This window comes from Colletotrichum tamarilloi, assembly GCF_030869305.1.
Source record: "Colletotrichum tamarilloi strain Tom-12 chromosome Unknown Scaffold_24.1, whole genome shotgun sequence".
NCBI classification, from domain to species: Eukaryota; Fungi; Ascomycota; class Sordariomycetes; order Glomerellales; family Glomerellaceae; genus Colletotrichum; species Colletotrichum tamarilloi.
This window is the reverse complement of record NW_026849407.1, coordinates 262,496-283,799: the sequence shown is the minus strand read 5'-3', so window position 1 is coordinate 283,799 and position 21,304 is coordinate 262,496. Positions and strand designations below refer to the sequence as shown.

Sequence of the window (21,304 nt, the reverse complement as noted above, 5' to 3'; positions counted from 1 at the left end):
ACGCGAAGTTGGCAGACACAGTCGATGCCGTTGGAGCGGGAACCGCCACCGGGACTCGGGGGCCGGAGCGGCAGCTTCAGTCTTCAGAGGCGTACCGCGTACGGATACCGTGCCGCCAGTGAAGCAGCAATTGATGTGACTTCATTTCGATGCTTGCTGTGGCTCCCGTCCAATGGCTTCTAGAGTGACGGGTGCCGATGGAACAGACACTCTGGCACGTTGATGACACCGCCGCTTGAAGCTCGACGATGTGACGCGACACAACACGAGACGGGCCGGACGGCAACTTGCGGATAGGCGAGGAATGGGAACGGAACATGGCTGTGGCAGAAGAGCAGAGAGACAAGGCATGCGAGTGCTGCACAGCCTCAATCTCTCGTGTATTCAGGAGCGCTGTTCCACCGACCCTCATTCCCTCCTCTCATGGCATTGCTTCAGGATTCAATCACTGTCCTGCACCTGTGACGACACTGGGGGAGGACGAGAACTGAACATGGGCCTGGGCACCAGATTCCGAGCCCCGGGCTTGAGTTCCACAGAGTCGGATAGAGCATTCGTGTCACGGCCATCGAAGCCCTTCGAAAGCCAGTACTCCGTCTCGAACAGATGATGGGGCTCTTTTGTGCCGATTAAGTTGTCCCAAGGCTGACGTCTGAGTGTTCCTGCGGCCCTGAGCAAGGAGTCGCGTGTGCAACTCGCGTGTAACTGTAAACAATCCAACTGGCCCGGCATGTATCCCGGTGCGCGAACCCGCAGAGACTGAAAACCAAAGAGAGGGATAAAACAGCAAAAAAGCTTCGATTTTTTCTTGCTTGCTCTTTACCCACGTGGAGAAACACACCATCAATGGACGTTGCAGGGTGATCCTCGATGGCTGATCAGAAAGGGCGAGACCATTCGCTGGGCTTGCGTGCCCCCCAGTGCGTTCTGATCAAAGCTTTGGGTGACTGGCTGATCGGCGGAGACCAACCCCACTTGACGAGTCGCAGAGATATTGACGGCGGCCGGTTTGCCGGTACTGAGACAATAACACCCAGTTAGCAGGTTTCCTCCAGCCCTGCGCAGCTGCGCCCTCGTGCCATCTGTAGGAAGACATGGGCATCGAGAAGGTTTTCGACTTGTGCACGAAATCGAGACTCAGTGTTGATGGTATTGATTTTCCCAGAGCCTGGGTCGTTGTGCATCGTCGTCTCGCTAGAGCTCCAAATCTCGTCTGTGGCGTGCGTTGGTGCGGTTATGATTAAAGGCTCAAGCCCACGTCCATCAACGGGACATTCGAGACAAGCTAACGACACCGGCGTCGGCTCCCATTGGGCGCGTGTTCTCAGCCATCCACACTATCGCATGGGGAAGGTGGGAGTCGAGCAGGGATGGCGCCGACGGGAAAGGGACGAGATCAGGACGCTCCAACGGTAGCCCTGCTGGCGAGCGGTACCTCGAATAAGCGGGTATTGGGCCTGTGATCGAGTATCCGCTTTGTACCGCTTCGTCCTATGGCCCGATCGAGGACCAACAACCGCCGCTTGCTAGAACTTGAAAGCGTGCTGAACACAAAGCGCGTGTCGTCGACCCGCCGTTGAGATGCCAATCGAGGCGCACTGGTATGGCGGTTGTATCATTGGCATTCGACTCTGATGAAACGTCGAGAGCGATGAGAGAGTCGAGTTTACTCTCTGTACGATGGTAGTGGTCCAGATTGTCGAATGGTGCCATGCGAATCGGAGTATTGGACGCTACGCGAGTGGTGACTCTGGTGAGGGCTACTTTGTACAGCATTATTGATTCTTGACTGCAGGTGGCGGGCGGCCTGAGCACATCAACTCCCGAGCACGGCAAGCGCAATCTATTATGCTCATAAACATCAATTTAGGCGTGATGCCGGGTTGCAACGGCAGCAACGCAACGTATCTCTACGCCCCGCAATACTGTCAAGTTGGACGACTCTTGACTTTATTCGTACAGTCCCGGCCAAGGAGACAGGTCGAAAGCGTCGCTTGTCAAGTTGTCTGTGTGTCCAGCGTTGCCATGGACCTGGGGACCACCTGCAACCCTAGAGCAGTCACAAGACGTGGGCTGCTAGCGTTGGAGCGTTGCAGGGCGGAGGTTGACGAGGGATTTCCACAAGAGGATGTTGTAAATGCAGATTGCCTCCGATTATCATTTCGTCCGGGTTGGGGTTCTTCCAGGACACATCTGTACATAGTATGCGTACGGTTACCAAGTGTCGTCAATCATACTCGGGTCTCTCGAAGGCAACGATCAACGGCGGGACTCGGTCTGGACTGTCCATCTCGTCAGCTAGCCCCACGGATCCATGATGTTTGTGCAAAGAATTGGAGGGGGATGATGGATCTGCGCCGTTGGTGGTTCTGAGCTCCGACTCTGGTGTGTTTGTGCTCGTTGGACAGCTGGAGGGCCGATGTGTGCATGCATTGGTGCAGGTTTGTGCAAGGCCACGGAAGGGAACGCGCCTTGGAAAGGTGAGACCAGGGAGGGAATAGCCCGCATTGGCAGTTGCCCACCAGTGACCACGCACCTGCCCAGTCTTTGCAAGTTGCCAGTGGCCCAGAGAAAGTGCCCACTGCGTGACTGCCCACCTGGAAAAGCCTAGAGCACTATTTAACTCTATCGTTTTGCATTACTAGAGGATTACCGCAGTATATATAGACGCTACCCTACCCTCGAATTCTGTACTATTTAACCTTAACCCTTTTCTTACCTATCCTTTCCTCTATTTTACCTTCTCTCTTATTAAAAAATCGTTAAAATCGTAGTTTTAATAACTTATTAATAAGCTAATATTATTATTTAAAAATAAATAACTTATTTTTATATATAAATACTAAGAGTTTTATTATTATAAAAATAGTAATAAATATATTAAAGTATTTAAAAAAGCTTTTTAATAAACTTTTAATATTATTTAAAGTAATTATCCTCGAGCTATAAAAAAAAGCTAAAGTATTATATTAATACGGCCCTATTTATTTTATTAATATTAATAATACCCTTTTTAATATAAGATATATTAATAATATTTTATAGTTATATTATTACGTTTTATAAATTATACTTAATATTAGTAAGGTTTTTAATATTATTTACTAAGTTTTTTATTAAGGTTATTATTATAAGGTTAGTTTAGTTATTAATATTTTAATAAGTATTTTAACTTAATTTAAAAGCTTTTATAATTCTTAAAAAGAGGTTTTTAAAAAACTTATAATTAGATTTTTTATTTATTATAAATAAAACTATTATAATTAAAATTATAGTATTACTTATAGACCTCGATAATAAGTAGTTAATAATATAGTTATTTTTTTTTATAATAAGTTTAAAAAAGTATTTTAATTTAAGTACTAAGTAAGTATTATATTATTTTATTAAAACTATATTCTTATACTTATAACTTAGAAAGAATTAACTTTCTTCGATAATAAGGTACTTAGGAAAAGCCTAGAGAAGGAATCTGGGAAGGAGGAGCGCCCCCCGGTCTTGCCCAGTGACCTCCCCCGGCAAGGGTCTGCAGGGGTTGAACGGCGCAAAATTGCCCGTAGCGTCGCATCACCGAGATTTGGCCAATGATCTGCGCTCGCTTGTCAGATTTACCCCTGTTAACCGACCCACCTGGCACGGCCTCGAAGGAGCAACAAGCCCCGGCAGAGGACGAACAGGGCCAAAGTTGACAGCAAGGCCGATGGGAAGACCTTGAAAAGGGACTTGCTTCTTTGCAGAAGTAACCACCCAAAAAGCAAGTATCCAATATTGGCGAGGGCGGGCAAGGGCCTGGGTCCCCACTTCCGACCCACCTCACATCATCTATAGCTGTGCGGTACGTACCCAGCGGCAGCCATTTCTGCCCATTTTTAGCCCGTGCCCCGAAAAAGCTAAGCCCCTCTCTCTCCATTTCCTGCGGGCAGCGGCTGCTCACCATCTTGCACATCGTCCGCACCTCAACTTCCAGTGCCGCTCAGCCAGCAGCCAGCTCCAAGCAATGCAACGCGGGCAACAAACCACCGTCTGACGAGTTTGCTTGCCAGCAACGGCTGCGGTGGACTTTGTACGGTACATACAGCACAGCACGGCACGGCACAGCACAGGAACGGTGAGCCTACGTTTTCTCCACACCACCTTGCCTTCCCGCCCTCCTACGGAATGGTGTGCTCTCCAGACCATTACTGTGCGCACTGCAATAAGGCGGACCATGAGTGCCCGGGCTGCTGCTTGCCAGCTTGGTGCTGTACGAATATCGTGTGCGGACTACCGGCGTTGGCCAGTGATCAGGTACGGAGTACCGCACGTTGGAGCCTTGTACTGGCTAGTGACTCGTTCCCCTGGCCGTCGACCTGAGAGCTGACCGTTCCGACCAACAACCACCAGAATCTAGAACAGGCACACGGACGAGCACGCCATGACAGAGGGACCTCGACGGTAGACCATGACCAGAACAGCAATGTCATTTCGCGAGATTTTCCCACCCGTCCCACCGTGGACGTCCGGCAGTGATGGCGGACAGGGGCAACACATGGTCAACACTCATCAATGCACCGTCGTCAATGTTAGCGTTTTCCGGTGAGAGTCGAGAGTTTGGCTTCCACTTGACTATTCTGGACGACATCGAGTCCAGGGTGCTATCAAATAGGGAAACAGATGCGCACGATGCGGCACCGTCCAACAACACAGTCCAAGTCGGTCTCTTGAGTCTAAAAGTCGGAGAGGCCACCGGCCCGTCTGTTTGCCAAAAATAATACATCACGTTCACGTCTGCAAGATTCGGGGGGAGGGAGATCCCGGGTCTACGCGCTTTGCTCACAATGGGGATCCTCGCCTTGACTAAACAAACCCATTGGTAGAGGCCATACGCCGCAATGCTGCAGAAGTGCAGCGTTCCAGCCGTTTGTTGGGCTGGGACGAGAGTTCAGCCGTGACGGTCGAGTCGCCTTGTCTTTCATCTCGTCTCTGGGCAATCGTCCATTCTACACAAACCCAATCCAACAATTTCGTCCCAGCTCTGTTCAGGGTTGGCTGGTGTATACTGCGTATGCAACGAAGAGGAGAGATGCCTCTCGGACGACAACCCGCCGTCCATGTGCATTGTCAGTGTAGGTGAGGCTTTTACGAGACTCGTCGGTCTCAATCCTCAAAATGGCATCCGTTTGGCTCCAAAGAAGTGTCCGTCAGCCCTCAGGACCCAGTCAGAGTCAGTAAGACCCAGACTGACTTTGCTGTGCCCAGGGGAGTTGCGTAATGGTCGGGCGACGTCGGCTGTCCCTCTCGGCCGTGGGCGCTGACGGGGATGCAATACTTCGTACACTAAGGATACGCATAACTCGTACCGGCTGGGGCTAGCTGGCATAGGAAAGGTACTCGACGGCGGTCTTCAGGTGTGGTGAGAGTATTAAGATGACGGGCCGGAGAGGCACCACAGTCGTCGTACCACACAGGTCAAGCCATGCCGCCTGCGTGTGTGCACAAAGTAAGGACCAGTAATTATTCTTACGAATAGTGTAGGTAGGCAAGTCGTGCACTTGTGCCAGCTGGGCCTTGACTCACCTGCAGGGCCTCATGAAGGGTAGTAAGTAGACTGTTGGTGCCATGGTAAGGTAGGGAACTTGCAAAAAAAGGGGGTTGACGCTTGGGGACGACGGGAAGAGGAAAAAATAAAATCGAGCCAAACGTACCTTATCCCGTACCTGAGGTGCACTACTTGTGGACGTCTTAGCTAAGACAAGTACTTTATTGCCTTGGTCACTGCAAGAAAGTACCGCACACCCCCCTGCACACCCTCGAGTTCGTGCCTGGACATATTAATTGCCTTCGCGCAGTACAGCCCAGCAGTGCCCGGCTTGGTTCCTCTGCCATTCCAGCAGCCAGCAGCCAGCAGCCAGCTCCCGTCCCTTCTCCCCCCTTCAGCACCGCGATCAACCTGGACCAAGGTACCTGTGTACGGAGTACGAGGATCAGGTACTTACCCACGAGTGTCCTTCACACGTAAAATAGCCGATAAGATACCTTGGACTTCGTACCCGCCATCCCATCACCACCCGCCCGGTCCATGCTGGCCCATCCCATCTCGTCCCCTCCCTCCCTGACGGTCGACCTGAGCCCTCACCACACTCCTCCTGGACTCCTCCCTCTACTCTCGCTCTCTTGGTTCTCTTGGTCTTTATGCTGCCACCCCCGTCCGTCCTGATCAACCCCCCCGGTCTCTCGTCCCTCGTCCCTTGTCGTGTGTTTCCATCAATCAATCAATCTCCCATCCTTCGCTGCCTCGTCCATCCACATTCCTTCTTGCGTCCCCTTCCATTCCTTTACACCACCCTCGCTTTTTCCTCTCTTCCCTTCCCTTCCCTTTTACTCCTCACGCTCGCTCTCCTCTTGTCGCCCCCACCTCTCTCCCGACCTCGTCTCTTCGACAGTCGAATTTCGACATCCCCTCGCCTCCGTCAAGAATTCATCCGGCGACGTCGAACCTCCTCTCCGATTCTCAACCTGCGCCTCCTCACGCCGTGAAAGGGGTCTTTTTTTGCCGTCGAGCCGATCTAACCGCCCCCCTTATGTGCTTTGGACGCATTTGAAGATCGTCGTCGAGGTTCCGCGCCGACAACCTGCCAGTTTCCCCATGCATTCGACAACGGGAACTGCCATAATCTCAGCCGACGTGACGGATCAATAGACGTCCTCGCCCAATTCAATCCGACGATATCTCGTCGAGTCACTCATTTCACACACCCAAAAACCCAAACGCCATCACGCTCATTGACAATTCCTTGTCAAGTACATTCGTTCTATAACACCCTGACAAAGTGAGTTGCCAAGGAGTCTTGCGAGCATCGAAGCACTTACTAACACGGAATGGAGACCTCCATCTACTAAACACCAATATTGGTATCATTACAATCGCTAAAGACCTTCAATTGAATATACGATAATCGGGAAACGAAACCATGCACGCAAAGACTGCTCTTCTGGCCGCCGCCCTCGGCCTGGCCTCTACTGCCTGCGCCGAACAGGAACGACCCAAGATTTACTTTCCGCGTCACGTTAAACGACAGTTTGTGAATTCGACGAGTACGAGACAAGAGACGTTCCCTCCGGCCCCCGAGAGCACCACTTTCCAGTCCACCGCATCGGCCTCCATCAGCTCGACATTTGGTGACATCCTCACCAGCCTTTCGGACTCTCTCTTTGGCTCATCGTCGACCGTTCCCACGCCGTTGCCGACTTCCACAATCTCCTCGGCCCCCGAATCCGCACCCCCGACGACAATCTCCACCACAGTCTCGACCCTCCCCGATGGGAGAGTGACGACTGTGATCATTTCGAGCACCGTCATCTTCGACCCGACAGAGACGACTGAGACGACAAGCTCCGCCGTGCCCACATCTACTCTGCCCCCGGTTACCGTTCTGCCGACGACCAGCGAAACCTCGACAGTTTCCAGCGAAGCCGCCTCCACCTCGCAGGCTGCCGCAACCACCCAGCCCACAGCGACGACCCCCGAGACCACCACTGCCGCCGTTCAGTCGAGCGCCGCCGCGACCTCTTCCGAGGCTGTTCAATCCTCCGCGGCCGCGACCACCGCTGTTGAGTCCGTTCAGACGTCTGCTGCTGCCAGCACCTCCGAGGCCGCTCAGTCATCTGCTGCCGCCACCACTTCCGAGGCTGCCCAGTCTTCTGCTGCTGCGACCACCTCTGAAGCCGCTCAGTCATCTGCGCAGGCTTCCACCACGGAGGCCGTTCAATCCTCGGCAGCTGCCACCTCTGCCCAGGCAACCACTACCGCCGAGGCGTCGTCTGCCGTGCCTACCACCGAGGCCGTCCCTAGCTCCGCTGCTCCCACCAACGTCGAGGTCACCAACTCGACCGCCGAGGCCGTTTCTTCGACGCAAGCTGCCACGAGCGCCCAGGCTGCATCGAGCGAGGCTACCACGGCCGCATCTTCTTCTGGTATCCTCCTGGCTCCCACCGGCGTCGTGTCCGAGACTTCCAGCACCCAGGCTACCACCTCTGCCGAGCAAGCTCAGCATTCTTCAGTGGCTGCGAACCCCGAGACTACCAGCGCGGTTCCCAACGTCAACGCGACCGAGCCCGTCGTTTCGTCATCCCAGAGCTCCGTCGTCCTTCCCGTTGAGACCACCACTTCTGCCGCCGTTCAGGTGACCTCTGGTGCCTCCACTGAGACCACATCTGCCGCCGTCTCTGAGAGTAGCAAGCCCACCAACCCGCTGGACCCCATTGTCTCCTTCGTCTCCAGCCAGGTTGCCGTTCCCACGAACCTCACCGAGCCTATCGCCAACGCGACGTCGTCCGAGGTCCCTGTTGCCTCGACGTCCGATGTTGTCATCCCAACGCCTACCGCGCTCCCGGCACCCACGGACCCGACCTCGACGAGACTTCCCATCCCGACTGAGCCTGTTGCCAACGTCACCTCCTCCGCTGAGGCCTCTGGCGTGCCCACCACCTCGCTCCCGGCACCCACTGAGCCCGTCGCGAACGCCACGACCTCTGTTGAGATTTCTACAGAGCCCACCAGCAGCAGCCTCCCCGTTGTGAGCAGCGAGCCCGCCGTCAACATCACCTCCTCCACCGAGGTCCCCGTGTCTGTCTCCACGACCGCTCTGCCCGCTTCCGATGTTGTCAACGCCACCTCGACCGAGGTCCCCGCCGGACAGACTACCACCAGCGCTCCGGTCACCATCACTGACAGCACTGCCATCCCTGTGCCGACGACCACGGCTACCGGCTCTGTTGAGATCCCCGTGAACACTACCTCTACTGAGACATTCCCGACTACCACGCAGCTTTCGACCTTGTCTCAGCTACCTACGGCTTCCACCACCATCAGCAACTCGACTCAGACGGACAGCTTGACTGTGGCACCCACGGTAACACCTTCCACCCTCTCGTCGACCTCCGTCGCCAACGAGACCGCCACGGCCACCAACGTCGTCCCCACTACTACTGAGTCTCTGACTACTGAGCCTGCCGCGACCACCACTCTTCCCGTGAACACCACTGTTCTCTCAGAGACCTTGATCGAGACCACGCCTACTGTCACTGTGCCGCCGCCTACGACGACTCCCATCATCACGAGCATCCCTGCCACGGCCACCATCACTGACTCGGAGTCTTGGTTGCCCAGCACCATCATTGTCGAGCAGTCCACTTCGCTCAGCACGCCCACAGAGGCCCTTGCCCCGACGTCGACCATTCCCCTGCCCTCTGACCTTCCCAAGGTCATTAGCGGCCCGGACCCGAACGTCGCGCAGCCCAAGGACACCATTCTCCTCCAGATTGGTTTCCTGCACGGTGAGAACTACCAGCACGTCAGCAAGAACCCCAACGCTGCTGCTCAGATCTTCACCTGCCTGCCCAAGGCTTTGGCCGATGCTGCTGGTCTGGACATTAGCCAGATCCAGATGACCAAGCTCGTCCCTTACGACACGTCCCAGACTCTCGGCTACATCACCACGCTCGCCAAGTTCTACTACCCCAAGAGCATGGTCGACACCCTGCGCATGGACATCAAGATTCCCAACTCGGCCATCTACAACAACCCCGATCAGCTTGTCTACAACCTCACTCAGAATATCAACCCTGCCATTGAGATCATTCCTGGCCAGGAGGATGACGGCACTTCCACGGGCGGAGACGGATCGTCGTCTACCTCCACCCCCAACAACCCCAATGACCCCTTCGGCACCGGTAACGACGGCTCCAACCAGTCTCCCATTCAAAAAGGTACTGCCGCCGCCATCGGTATCGGGGCTGTGGGTGTTGCTGCTGCGTACGGTGCTGCCATGTTCATTATTGCCCGCCGCTACAAGCAGAAGAAGCAGGCCCACCGCCGCGCCAGCTCCCTCACCTCATCCGAGATGCGCTACACTGGTGCTGGCAGCCCGCCCATGATGGGCGGTGCCCTGATGAGCCAGGACTTCTCCAACTACGGAGCCGCCGGTGGCCGCGAAAGCCACGGCAGCGGTCGTACGAGGGGAAGCGGGCCCGGCAACTCCGCTAGGACGGCCTACATCTCGGCCCCCGTTGCCGCTGAGAACTCTCTCGGCTGGAACTGATTGACGACATAGACGCCATTTCCATATCTGTCACCATTTTACGCTTCGATACCCTTCTGGAGGATCCTGTTTGAACAAGATGCTAGGCGGTTGCCCGGTATCCACCGACGGCATTTAGAGAGGGCACGCCCCCTCGGCCACGAGCCCCATCTGCTCGAGAGATTTCTTTCTTTTTTTGTCTTTTTGTCTACAAATACCCTTCTACCGCGGGTCGATCGATGTAGGTCGGCTCGTCGGCACCCTATTATCAAACGCACTCGGCGCCACCGTGTATCCTGCTCCGTCGCGGGCGGACACGGCTGGTGCGGGTCCATTTTTATTTTTATTTTTTAATATCTTGTATCTGTGTTGAGGATCTATACATGGGGCGAAGAGCTGGATGGTGGGAAGCATCACAATCGCGTCTTTTCACGATATGCGAGGAGTTGGAAAGTGGCTGGGAAAAAACGGCGATACCCTGGGGGGAAGGAATATAGGCCGGGCTTCCTTGTATATTTTTGCAGTCTGAGGCGTGGCCTCTTCACCTCGGTCCTTTTTTCTTCCCCCGGCCTGTCAAGCTGAGGTGCCTGTGTGTGTTCGCGCAAGGGCGTTTTCAGACAAGGGGTCCCCTTTTTGCCTGCAATGTCGCAGATACAGCGAATAGAGTAAGAACATGAGAACGAGAGAACAAAAAAAAACAATATTAAAATCACTGCGTCCGAGGGTCCAGCGTGGTAATGTGTGCCGACCTGCGCAGGCTGTAAATAGATACCTAGTCATTAGTCGGTTATCGTATATATCCGTTTGCAGCACTTTGGTTGGTCCGGGGTTAAAACGTGCCGGGTGTATCTTGTTTATGTGATGCCCCGGTGAGTTTTTTCTTTTTGCAACCCCCCGTTTTGTCGTCATGCCTCGCTGCTGTCTATCGGCGAGTACAAGGCGGCACATCATGTTGTAGTAAGTAAGTGCGGCATGCAGGTCTCACTTGCCTTGTCTATTGGAAATAAACTAACACTCGAGTTCGACATTTGATTCACACTCATCAATCGACACGATAGCAGTAAGTCTCGTAGACTGCAGCCGATTGATTCTAAGGTGGTCGGTCGTGACGTAGAATACTTACCAGGAAACCCCACATCGCTAGGTCTAAAGTTGATGCAGCCAGCTATTGCTGACTTCGATGTCAGGAACATTTTATCGACAATGTCACTGGGCCAATCTCTCAACAATCGCACATTTTTGCACCAAAACCAATGCATTGAGTATCCTCGCGACTGTTGTCGCCTTCCCAAATCCCATGTGGCCGTTGTCACCTCTCATTCATAGCAATAATGCCCTACGACTGTTGTCGTCTGTTCCTCCCACGTTGCGTCTATGATGACCTGCAACCATCACCACCTCCTTCAAATCACGTACGACCGTTGTCGCCTCTCATTTACATCAATGATGCCTTACGACCGGTGTCGTCTTTTCCTTCCATGTCATGTCTATAATGACCTGCGACTGTTGCCGCTCACTCAGCCCTGCGGCGCTCAGCAACCACCAAGTGGTGCTCTTCATTCCTGGGTAATCTGTGCCTTTTATCGTCTCCCACCACATGCTTATGCGTGCCAGAAACGCGACCAGTGATGATGTTGTGCATGTGCGGCATGGTCTTGGTGACCTGGATATTACTCTGCACATGGAGCATAAAGTATGTGTGACCAACGGCGCCAATCTCCCAGTCGGAACCATTATAGGTTGCCTTGTAATGAGGGGGGAATTCAACACCTCGGCCAGTGAAGAGGCGGATTCTAACCGGTGTCGACTCGTTCCTGTAACACACAGCGGCAATCAGGACGAACGGGACTTGTTCAGAGGACGCGGCCTCAACCTGGAAAGTCTAGATCGAGTCCAACGTCTGCCTTTCGTCGGCGGCCGGGTGGGTACTCGATCCGGATAAAACTCGACGGGCGCACGAGCAGGCGTTTGACCAAATCACCGAATAGCTGGTTGACCACGGCTCGCTTCTGGATCTCATGCCCCAAGTTCAGCGGACCTGACCCCGCCTCTCGTGCGACGCGGATGAAGCTACGATCAGCCTCCTTGCCGTCGTCCTCATACACCCACTTCTTTCCTGGTCGCGAGACGGCGCGAACAAACAACAGGCGGGCGGGCTTCTGTCACAGGAGCTGGGACACTTGCTCCGAATGAACGATCTTCTCAAACGTCGCGGGGCCTGATGTCGGGCGTTGACTCCCTTTCCCACATTCTGTCTCCACCAAATTTCACAGTCTCGCGTGTTGGAATCTCTGAGACACACGGCCCGGAACCCGCGGTTCTGCCGATGATCCGGCCGCTATCCGGCCGCTGAACGCATTTTCAGGATGCCAGTCATGTGTTGACCATCGTTCTCGCCAAGCACCCTATCAATCATGGCGTGAAGCTGATCGCGCGGGCCACTCGTCACAAATACCTCGTCGGATCGAGTAAGGTTAACAATCGCGCCGTGATGGTCAGCGTCCTTTGTCACTCTGAACCCGGTGGTTCCCTATTCCAGACCGACGTCGAGTCAGCCAAAGGCGGGCCTGCTCGAGGTCTTGCGCCGACGTCATTTGTTGGTTGGAAATGGTGAGCGGGATCGCTCGCGCCTCTGTTCCCCATCGCCGATGAGATCGTCTGTTCGAATTCTCGACTGCTGGCGCGGTCGCCGCGGTCTCTCTGTCTCGATGAATCGGAATTTTGCGACGACGTTTTCTAGTGGTGTTAGCAACAGGTCCAGTGAAGAGTTTTGGATACGTACAAAAAGGCGGTTGTGTGTTTGTGTAAAGGCGAAAAAGATGAATTGGTGAGGTAGTGTGCTTTGTCTTGCCTCCTTGTGAATGGAGAGCAAGGTCCGGCCCCCACTTCGGTGGTTCCGTGTGCTGTGTAGTCACCTCGGATCGGTCCGGCCCCATTGTTTCTGACAGCCGCCGACTCGAGCATCCGAGCAGCCGCCGGGTAGACTACGACAAATTCAACTAGGTCACGGGCAACGAAAGCACATTTCACAGGAGAAGTATTCCGTAATGGAAATTCAATCGATTGCACTACCCACCCGGTGAATGCCTATCCACGCCTCCCAGTCGGGGGGCTCACTCATGCCCCTTGGCGTGCTCATCCATGCCTCTCAGCGGGCTCCCCATATGCCCAATGCCACCCAAGCCTCCGAAAGAATTGATCCATGTCTTCTCACAAGGGGCTTCTCGCAATCGCAGTCCCGGTCAGTGACTCCTCGTCCGCTGACTTGCCGCTCTCTGACTCCTCGCCTTCTGACGTGTCGTCCTCCGTTGTATCGTCTGGTAACGTCTTGTCTAAGGACTTTTTATTCGAATTTTTCGACTTCTTCTTCGTAACTTAAGGTCTGACAACTTCAACGCCGTCGTCAATGCATGCTCACGTTCGTCATCGGTGTAGTCTATCAAATCCCCATAGAATGAGGCCTTTGCGTGTGTGTCTTGCGCCACGGGGGACACGTTCGTCACGGAAGGCATATCGAAAGCGGAGTCTCTCTGAGCCAGGGGGGCAGGGAGAACTTTCAGCTTTTTGATCCCAGTGGAAAGGCCTCCTTCAGCCATGGTCGGCGTCGGGGTCACAACGTCAACCGACGGGTTGCCCTACGCGACGTCAAGATCCGTGGCACCAGACGGAGACACCAGTGTGCCCTTTGAATTGTTCTCGTTTGGAGCCAACGGGGGCGTGGCGACCGCGTTCGCAACGCCCTGCGACGTCTGGGTGTTGTGGACCGCCGCATTAAAACCGATCTGCAACGTGTTTCTGCTGTTGCGGATATTATCCTCACTGGAGGCACTCCTTTCCTCTAACAATGGGGCGTAGTCGATGAACTGGTCAGCACTGTAGCGGTGTGTTGCCGGATCCTTGGACAACTTTTCTCTCTCCTTCTTCCAAAGCTTGTGGTCGAAGTTAACCAAGAAACGCTCCGACTGCTTCAATTCCTCGACAAAAGCCAAAGTCCAAGGATACACTCCCTGAAGGTCCCAAGATGAGAGTCCCTGATCAATTATTTCCTTCTCCCACATGATCCAAGGCTTCCGGGAGCGGATGGGGGGCATGTTGATGCAGCGGTAGAACACGATCTCGTACTGGTGCACCCAACCGAGCTCTCCAGAGCGCTTGCAGTCATCCCAGTTATGAGCAGTTGTGTTGCATAATGGACAGCCCAAAACAAATTCTGACTCATCCGGGATCAGACTGTCGCAGAGATAGTGGTGCTTATGCCCACATGAGCCGCAGACGGCAGTGATCTTGAATCTCTTGCTGTGATCAAGACACTCTATAAGATATCTCTCATGTTCCCAGACATTGCCAAAGATATCTGGCAGCTTACTCCTTCGCAGAACAGCACGTTTGACCAGCTCGACCACGACTTCAGGCATGGCAGGAATTCGTTGATGCTCCTGCATGCGATTCCGCGGAAGCTGCTGAGGTCTCTGATCCAGGGCACCCTAGCATTTGACACTGTGAACTCACGAGACGCGAGTTGCTACCCGGCAAAAGGACAGGGCATCTATGCCATTGACGTATACATTGAAAATCGAGGTGGGAAGTTCCTCGGTTACGACGAGATAACCCGCGTCATCACCGAATTGAAGGATTATATCAAGGCATACAGGATCAACTTGCGAACTCTACATGGTCAGAAGGCTGAAATTGCTGAGAGGATGCTCTTCAAGAAGGCATATGCCTTTTATGATGCATTTGGGACCTCGGCGACCAACAAGACACGTCTGATTAGCAACTCTGCCGACTTGTTTGTGGCTAATAACTTGGTGAAGGCGCTCTAGCGCAGACAGCGTGCGGCTACGGACCCTCGTCAATTCAGTGTGCATCAGATCCAAGGCATGCAGTATGTCGGATGCTCCGGTGACCTTGGTACCCGGGTGCCCGTTTACGCGGCCAACAATGCCCTTGGAGGCAAGCGCACACTGGACCCGACCTCGATCAATACGCCGTTGATACTTCTTCTTTCGGCCATCAAGGCTTCTGGGCTGGTGCCCAAGACGGTGTCGAGAGTGATACTTAAGACCTGGGAGCCCGGATTGTGCCCATAGCAGAAAGGCTCGTCATCTCATTGGCTCGATCCAACTATTTACAGGATGGCTTGAACGTGGCCGAAGGCGGCGGGCAAAGGGGCAAAGACGGGACCTCAACCATGCGTCACATGGAATTCGAAGTGTTGTGTGTGCGGCCCTATTTCAGCAGAAACATTCAGCTTTCCCTCGCCGACCTTGAGCAGAGACGCGTGTTTCTGGACAGCCTCAAGGCGATTGACAGCGCGAGGGGGGATAGTGTGAAGCTGTTTCGTGAATACGACGAGCACAAGCTTACGCTGGACAGACTGCTGAAGCAGTGGGAGACCGAGCTGAAGAAGGTCATGAAGAGCAAGACGGATAGTCTGCGATTGCAGCACACTGCGGTCACTGCCGAAGAGCTTCAATGGCAGAGGCTCGACGATATCACAATGAGGGTGTGTCTACGCCTGGGTATACAAGACGAAGAAGTCGAAGACGTCGAAGAAGTTGAGGGTGAAGATGAAGGGGCCACAATCGTGGACTAGACCGTGGCGTGGTAGAGGATTCCCTTGTAGGCGTTCCTAACACCGTAGAGTAGACCGTCATGGGCGTCGTGCCGTCGTGGGCGTTTTGCCGTCGTAGGGAGGCCACTGTGGGCGTGACATCGTGCAGTAAACGTCGTGCCGTCGCGCCGTCGCGACCACCGTAATTGAGACCAACCGTGGTTAGATAGGTGTGTGGGCGTTGATAATAAAACTTGTTTCTTGTGAAAACCGTGTGCGATTATGTGTGTACTTCATTTGTCTCGTCTATTCCGGTCGTATGTATTCAAGTTTGGCGATCTAGACGGCATCAGTTAGCTTTATTTAGTCAAAGGTGCTCATTATCGGGGTGAAGACATAGCAGCGTAATGATTAGGACTCAAGGGTAGGCGTGTTTATGAGAAAGCTGCAGAGTGATTAGCTCGTCGCCGTACCCAACAAATACTTGACACTCACTTGCCAAACGTGGCCGCGTGGCACCTTCTCATACACATTTTCACATCTCACTTGAGAAATGAGAGGGTCCATGGGACTTCATCCTGGCCAGCCCAGGTATATAACCCATGGAGACCTCCCCCCATATCGGCTTCTCACACAGCATCACACCATTAAGCACACATCTCTCGTAGTGTATAATAGACTGATTGGCCTTTCCTCACTTATACGTTGCATCCGGCCACGGGCCCGCCACCGCATTCACCACCAAGACCCGCGGGCGTTCGACTCGTTGTCATCCCGCAACTATTCTACCTGGCCATAGTACTAGATATTAGTGGACAACATATCACCAGGTCACAAGCCTTCGTGAACGGATGTCGCGTGGTCAGGATTCCTTGACGTTAGGAATAAGTCTTCCCGCGAACAGAGCAAAACGCGGTCGAGATAATCCCACGCCATAGCCATCCCAGAAAACGCCTTAGCTAAAGATATCACAGGCACAACTAAGCGTTTATGATAGTCGTAACCCCGTTACTGTGGCTAACTCCAAGATAAACAACTCTTTATAAGAGCTGACTCGCGGCTGTTCTTCCCGGGCCCTGCAAGTCAACAGGCCTGTAACTAGGAACGCTACAGACGTACGACTCATCGAGATCAGGCGCTAGGTAAAGACAGTCACTATGATTGTCTGCACCGCTCGCGGAAGGCACTTTGACGGGCTTATTACCGCGAGTTCCGTCATTTCGACAAAGGGCCCCTTGCGAGGGTGAGAATCCTCGCGCCTCATCTCTACAAAGACGAAGACCGTCCCCGGGACCGTCTTCATACCACGTCGATCATGGGATCCGCGCATCTCAGCTGCGCCTCCCTCACATCTCTGAGCGTTGTACTAGCCCCTCCAAGACGGCAGACGTAGACCCAGGATCGAAGCCCCATGGAAGGCGTGATGGAATCGATGCACCAACTACAGCTTGTCAAATCGCATTCATCGCAGGGTCACAACTCGTTCATCGTTTCCCCGTCGAAGGGCCGTCAGTGTTCCTAGCCGGCTTCGCTTGAACGGGCCGGAGTAGAGAGGCATGCCTGCGTGCATCTATATCATCTCCGGGGCCGATAAGGAACCAAGCAGCGCCTTGGGTGTATGTGGCTCGGACGACACTGAGGACCAAGTGTTCGCCCGTTGGCTTTCCCAGCAGCCTCCGCTCGCTGGCGTCGCCCCTATAGAAAGCAGCCGATACTGCATCAGCGGCCGGACCAGCGTTGACTTGGCGTTCTGGGCCTCTCAAGCTAGGCGGCCAAACGATCGCGACCAAGATTCGTTCGTCGTGACTATTCCCAAGAATCACATCGCAGGAAACTGCTTCGAATGCCAAGGCTCTAAAAAGGCCAAACATCACCTTCCTGACAACAGCTTGGCATTTGGGTACAGTTCAGAGAGGTGTACGCCCGCCGATTCCGTCACCAGGAATATCGATGGCCTCGTAAAAGGGCCACTGGCTGTAGTGGGAGTATTCTGGCGAATATGTATATAGCTGGCGTATGGCTACATGAGCTCGGCAACTTATAGGTCTCGACGACTCGATATGGCGAGCCCATACGGCTTGGTCGGGGGACCTTTGGTGAGATTGTTGAGAGGAAGAGTAGCCAACACCGACGGCATCTTTATTTCTACGACAAGGACCAAGGTGTTGGCTCGACTCGACATGACGAGCTCAGAAATGAGTACGTTAGATATATGCTCGAGAGCAGGAAGAAGATCAATTCGGGCACAGAAGCAGCGTTTGGGAGCGATAAGATCACTGAACAATGCGAAACACCCCGGGGCCTTGATCAGCAAGTCGATGCCGTTGGGAAGCTTTTCCCTAAAGCAACCCATAGCAACGGCATACGTTTGTTTTAGAGCCACGACGTGGTCGGAGCTGGGGCTGGATATTCCTCATGCTGGCATAGAAAAGGTTGTGGGGTCAGCACGGCTCACCGAGAGTCATGGCCAACAGATAGCCAACAGAGCAACAATACAAATAATATCTTTACAGTGTGATCGTCCGGTAATTGAGTGTAACCAGCCTAGGTATCGCATGGGTGCCTGGCTCTGTTTAGCCATTAACCTTTCCGGGAGCCGCACGCATCCGACGAAGCCAAATAAACTTGCCGCGTACTACTTGTCGTGACACTCGCCTCGAGGCTGTGACGATGCATACAATGGACGTTGTTGCTGTGTAGTTGGCGAGCAGCTTGCCGTGGCAGCGCTCAGCTACATAATGACAGAATCCACCTCGAATTACATCACAGGTTGGGCGATTGGTTTAGTGGTATAATGACCGCTTAGCATGCGGTAGGTCCTGGGTTCGATTCCCAGATCGTCCAAAATCTTTTGTGCATTGCGTGTTTTTGGCTTGATTCGACAAAGAAAATGGCAACGAAGATGTCGCGCTTCAGTTAAACAACCTCCCAACTGCCCTGAAGCTAATGTGCGCACGAGTCGCGATCTGTTGACGATGCAGAGTCACGCAACGTATCAAGGAGCTCCGTATGCCTCATGCGGGGGGTCCACTTTAAATCACGGAAGCAGCTTCATCATCGCATTCAAATTGTTTGCACTCCATTATTGATACTGGAGCTAATAGCAACACAGAGAAGAGCCCATCCAGCCCGTCCGATCAACGCCTAAGCCATGTTATTGCATTCGTGAGATGTAGCAAGTTTTCCGAAACGCCAGATATCCCGGGGTCGTCCACCCTCATAAATGTTACAGTTCAATCACGCCTCCTTGGCCACGTCGCTGGTCGAGGGCGTCGCAACGTCCTCACCGACAGCGGCAGCTCTGAGGTGTGATGGGTGGGCGGGCTCGCTGGGGTTGCCTTGGGAGCTAGTCGCAGGCAGCAGATCCGTCAATTGTTTCTCTAAATACCCCATTAGCATCGACAACACCGGCGCATCTCGAGAAACTTACCCAAATCTCTTATGCGGTGACGGAGCATCTGATTCTCTCGGACCAGCATCTGAGTCTCGGCCTGGTAAAAGGCGCTTTCATCGCGACCGCCGAGGGTGTACTGTTCGCCGCTGTCGCCGCTTATAGATGTTGAGCGCAATCTCGGAGAAGCGCCGCGACTCGGGGTTCGAGAGCGGCGTTGGATATCTGCTCTTGCCATGTCAAAGGAGCTTCGGGGATGGGGCACAACCGGGGATCGCGAGAAGGAGCCCGAGGAGGGCAGCGGAGCGAAGCCCGATGGCGGCTGCGAAATGGGGGTTCCATGGTTGGATCTCTCAGAAGCAATCGCCGAGTCCTCGACTGCGGAAGAGTTCTGTCCCTGGCCAGCTTGGAGTTGCTGGAGCTGCAACTGCTGCTGGCGGATCATCTGGAGGAGGCGGTTCTGTGTGTGTCAGCTTGTATCAAGTTCGATGCAAACCTAGACATACAACTTGAGCTTCCTGCTCGGCTTCAAGCTCCTGGTGGAGCTCTCCCAGACTGGGCGCCCGATTGTGATGGGGGTCACCACCAGGAACCATCATGGGCGAGGTTGTCATGGGCTGCGGACTGGCGGTTGTGGCGCCAGTCTGCCCGTGTTGGTTATCTGCGACCATCTCACCCGGGCCGGGAAGAGAAGGATCGTTAAGCTGCAGGTTCATGAGAACCGTAGACAGTCTTCGGCCGGCGTTGGGTGACTGTCGACTTCGAGATACGGAACCGCTAGAGGAGCCTGGTTCAATTAGCGAGTGTTTTCCGATGCAGTAGGGATTACACACGTCGAGAGGGTTCGTTTTGAAGGCTAGCATTCAACGTAGCTGCGGCTTGCAGCGAGGTCGACTGGCGTCGCGGCGAGCCAGCGGGGGACTCCCCACGAGGAGCTGGACCGCCGTCCGCAGGAGGGAGAGGAGCTTCGCCGTTGGTGGATGACATTCTGGATCGGATGGGCAGAGATGGAGGAGATGAAGGAAGAGAGTTCAGGTCTGGTGCCATGTCATTTGTGAAGGACTATCTTGGTAAATCGAGTGGCTGATGAGGTGCCAGGCAGTTGAAGCGAGGGATCGTCGTCGCGATGGTCGCAGCTACCCATGCGGTGACAAGCGGGAAGGTGGGGTGAATGTGCGTCAGAAGTGGCGCGTGAGGTACCCAGTGTGAGGTAATGCCGGGGAGCGCCAGGGCGAGAGGAGCTATGGGAGCTGGAAGGGGTTGAGGAACTCGAGGAGCCTGAAGGATTCAGAGGAAAGGATAACAAAGGGCATCAAAGGCTGAACACAGTCATTGGTGGCATGCTTTCTGGATGTCTGGTGACCGACGATTCCTGAGTCTTGAGTCCTTCATTTTTGCAGGTCACGAGTGATATCGGTCGATCAACGAACCGCAGCAGCAGGTGCTTCCAAGTTGAGGGGCAGCGCACCAAGGCACCTTCCAGGTTCACTTCCTTACCTAAGGCGGTAGGTGCCCTGGGGTGACATCTTGCTCCCCACGAATCAGAGTGTCTGAGGTACCTGACGACGGGGACCTTCTTCGACTGCAAATTCTTAGTCATCCTAACCTGACGATGATGGCACCACATCCATCATGATCCATCATCCGGATAGACCGTGACCATAGGAGGTCATGGGCCCGTTTGCAGCCGTCTTTACACGCCAAATGCCATCTCCTTTAGCCGCCTGACTCTCGCCAGCTTAAGAAGGGTCTTGCCAGACTCTCTCGCGAAAATTACCCGTGACTCCGGAGTCCCAACTCACGGCCCTGAAATCGCCTATACCTACCTTTTCAACGTCGCCTTGACCCGGCAAGCCACGGCTGCCGTTCGTGTACGTTTCCCACCTGAAGGGAGCTCTGGAAACAGTTGATCCAGCCGGCTGGCGCGCTGTCACCGAAGAGACTTGCGAGCGGTCTCCCGTTGTTTATCTTCCGGTGTCTATTCTCGTCGGGGTCCGTTCTAGCTGGAGCACACAGGTCTCAGGTGAGCACCATGCGCAAGCGGCAAGCCGCCGCCTGGGTGAGGTGATGCGCAACGGGGCCTAAGCTTTCTATTCTGGACATGTCGCCGCTAGATCTCCCGCCAACGCCGCCGGGCTGGGCAACCGTCGCAGCGACCGCTCCCGATCATGGCGCCGCCATGGCCTGTCTGGTAGAGTTGTTGGCCTTTGATGTCCAGCCCCGAGGGACCGGCCAGCGGCTGGTGGCGTCGATGCCCTCAAAGCCTATGTCGCCATGCCGGAGCTAGAATGGCGTAACGCA

General features: G+C 54.2%; 7 protein-coding genes across 7 annotated transcripts; 3 read left to right on the top strand and 4 right to left on the bottom strand.

Annotated features, from left to right (window-relative positions):
- Positions 1-441: 441 nt before the first annotated feature.
- Positions 442-1,332, bottom strand: CTAM01_07644 (uncharacterized protein; the record flags this gene model as incomplete). Its single annotated transcript, XM_060523666.1, has 4 exons — positions 442-670; positions 971-1,013; positions 1,058-1,213; positions 1,296-1,332. The coding sequence occupies 4 exons, from the start codon at positions 1,330-1,332 to the stop codon at positions 442-444; spliced, it is 465 nt and encodes a 154-aa protein (XP_060381720.1).
- A 4,839-nt stretch (positions 1,333-6,171) lies between these two features.
- Positions 6,172-6,516, top strand: CTAM01_07643 (uncharacterized protein; the record flags this gene model as incomplete). The annotated part of the gene is made up of 1 exon (XM_060523665.1): positions 6,172-6,516. One exon carries the CDS (start codon positions 6,172-6,174, stop codon positions 6,514-6,516), a length of 345 nt encoding a protein of 114 aa, XP_060381719.1.
- A 434-nt stretch (positions 6,517-6,950) lies between these two features.
- On the top strand, positions 6,951-10,079 carry CTAM01_07642 (basic proline-rich protein; the record flags this gene model as incomplete). Its single annotated transcript, XM_060523664.1, has 1 exon — positions 6,951-10,079. One exon carries the CDS (start codon positions 6,951-6,953, stop codon positions 10,077-10,079), a length of 3,129 nt encoding a protein of 1,042 aa, XP_060381718.1.
- Positions 10,080-11,571: 1,492 nt separating this feature from the next.
- CTAM01_07641 (uncharacterized protein) lies at positions 11,572-13,570 on the bottom strand (the record flags this gene model as incomplete). The annotated part of the gene is made up of 6 exons (XM_060523663.1): positions 11,572-11,940; positions 12,017-12,174; positions 12,444-12,588; positions 13,135-13,183; positions 13,273-13,390; positions 13,477-13,570. The coding sequence occupies 6 exons, from the start codon at positions 13,568-13,570 to the stop codon at positions 11,572-11,574; spliced, it is 933 nt and encodes a 310-aa protein (XP_060381717.1).
- A 123-nt stretch (positions 13,571-13,693) lies between these two features.
- CTAM01_07640 (uncharacterized protein) lies at positions 13,694-14,473 on the bottom strand (the record flags this gene model as incomplete). The annotated part of the gene is made up of 1 exon (XM_060523662.1): positions 13,694-14,473. One exon carries the CDS (start codon positions 14,471-14,473, stop codon positions 13,694-13,696), a length of 780 nt encoding a protein of 259 aa, XP_060381716.1.
- On the top strand, positions 14,387-15,654 carry CTAM01_07639 (uncharacterized protein; the record flags this gene model as incomplete). The annotated part of the gene is made up of 3 exons (XM_060523661.1): positions 14,387-14,847; positions 14,920-15,109; positions 15,193-15,654. 3 exons carry the CDS (start codon positions 14,387-14,389, stop codon positions 15,652-15,654), a joined length of 1,113 nt encoding a protein of 370 aa, XP_060381715.1.
- A 3,195-nt stretch (positions 15,655-18,849) lies between these two features.
- CTAM01_07638 (uncharacterized protein) lies at positions 18,850-19,990 on the bottom strand (the record flags this gene model as incomplete). Its single annotated transcript, XM_060523660.1, has 4 exons — positions 18,850-18,992; positions 19,043-19,463; positions 19,510-19,790; positions 19,837-19,990. 4 exons carry the CDS (start codon positions 19,988-19,990, stop codon positions 18,850-18,852), a joined length of 999 nt encoding a protein of 332 aa, XP_060381714.1.
- Positions 19,991-21,304: the final 1,314 nt, after the last annotated feature.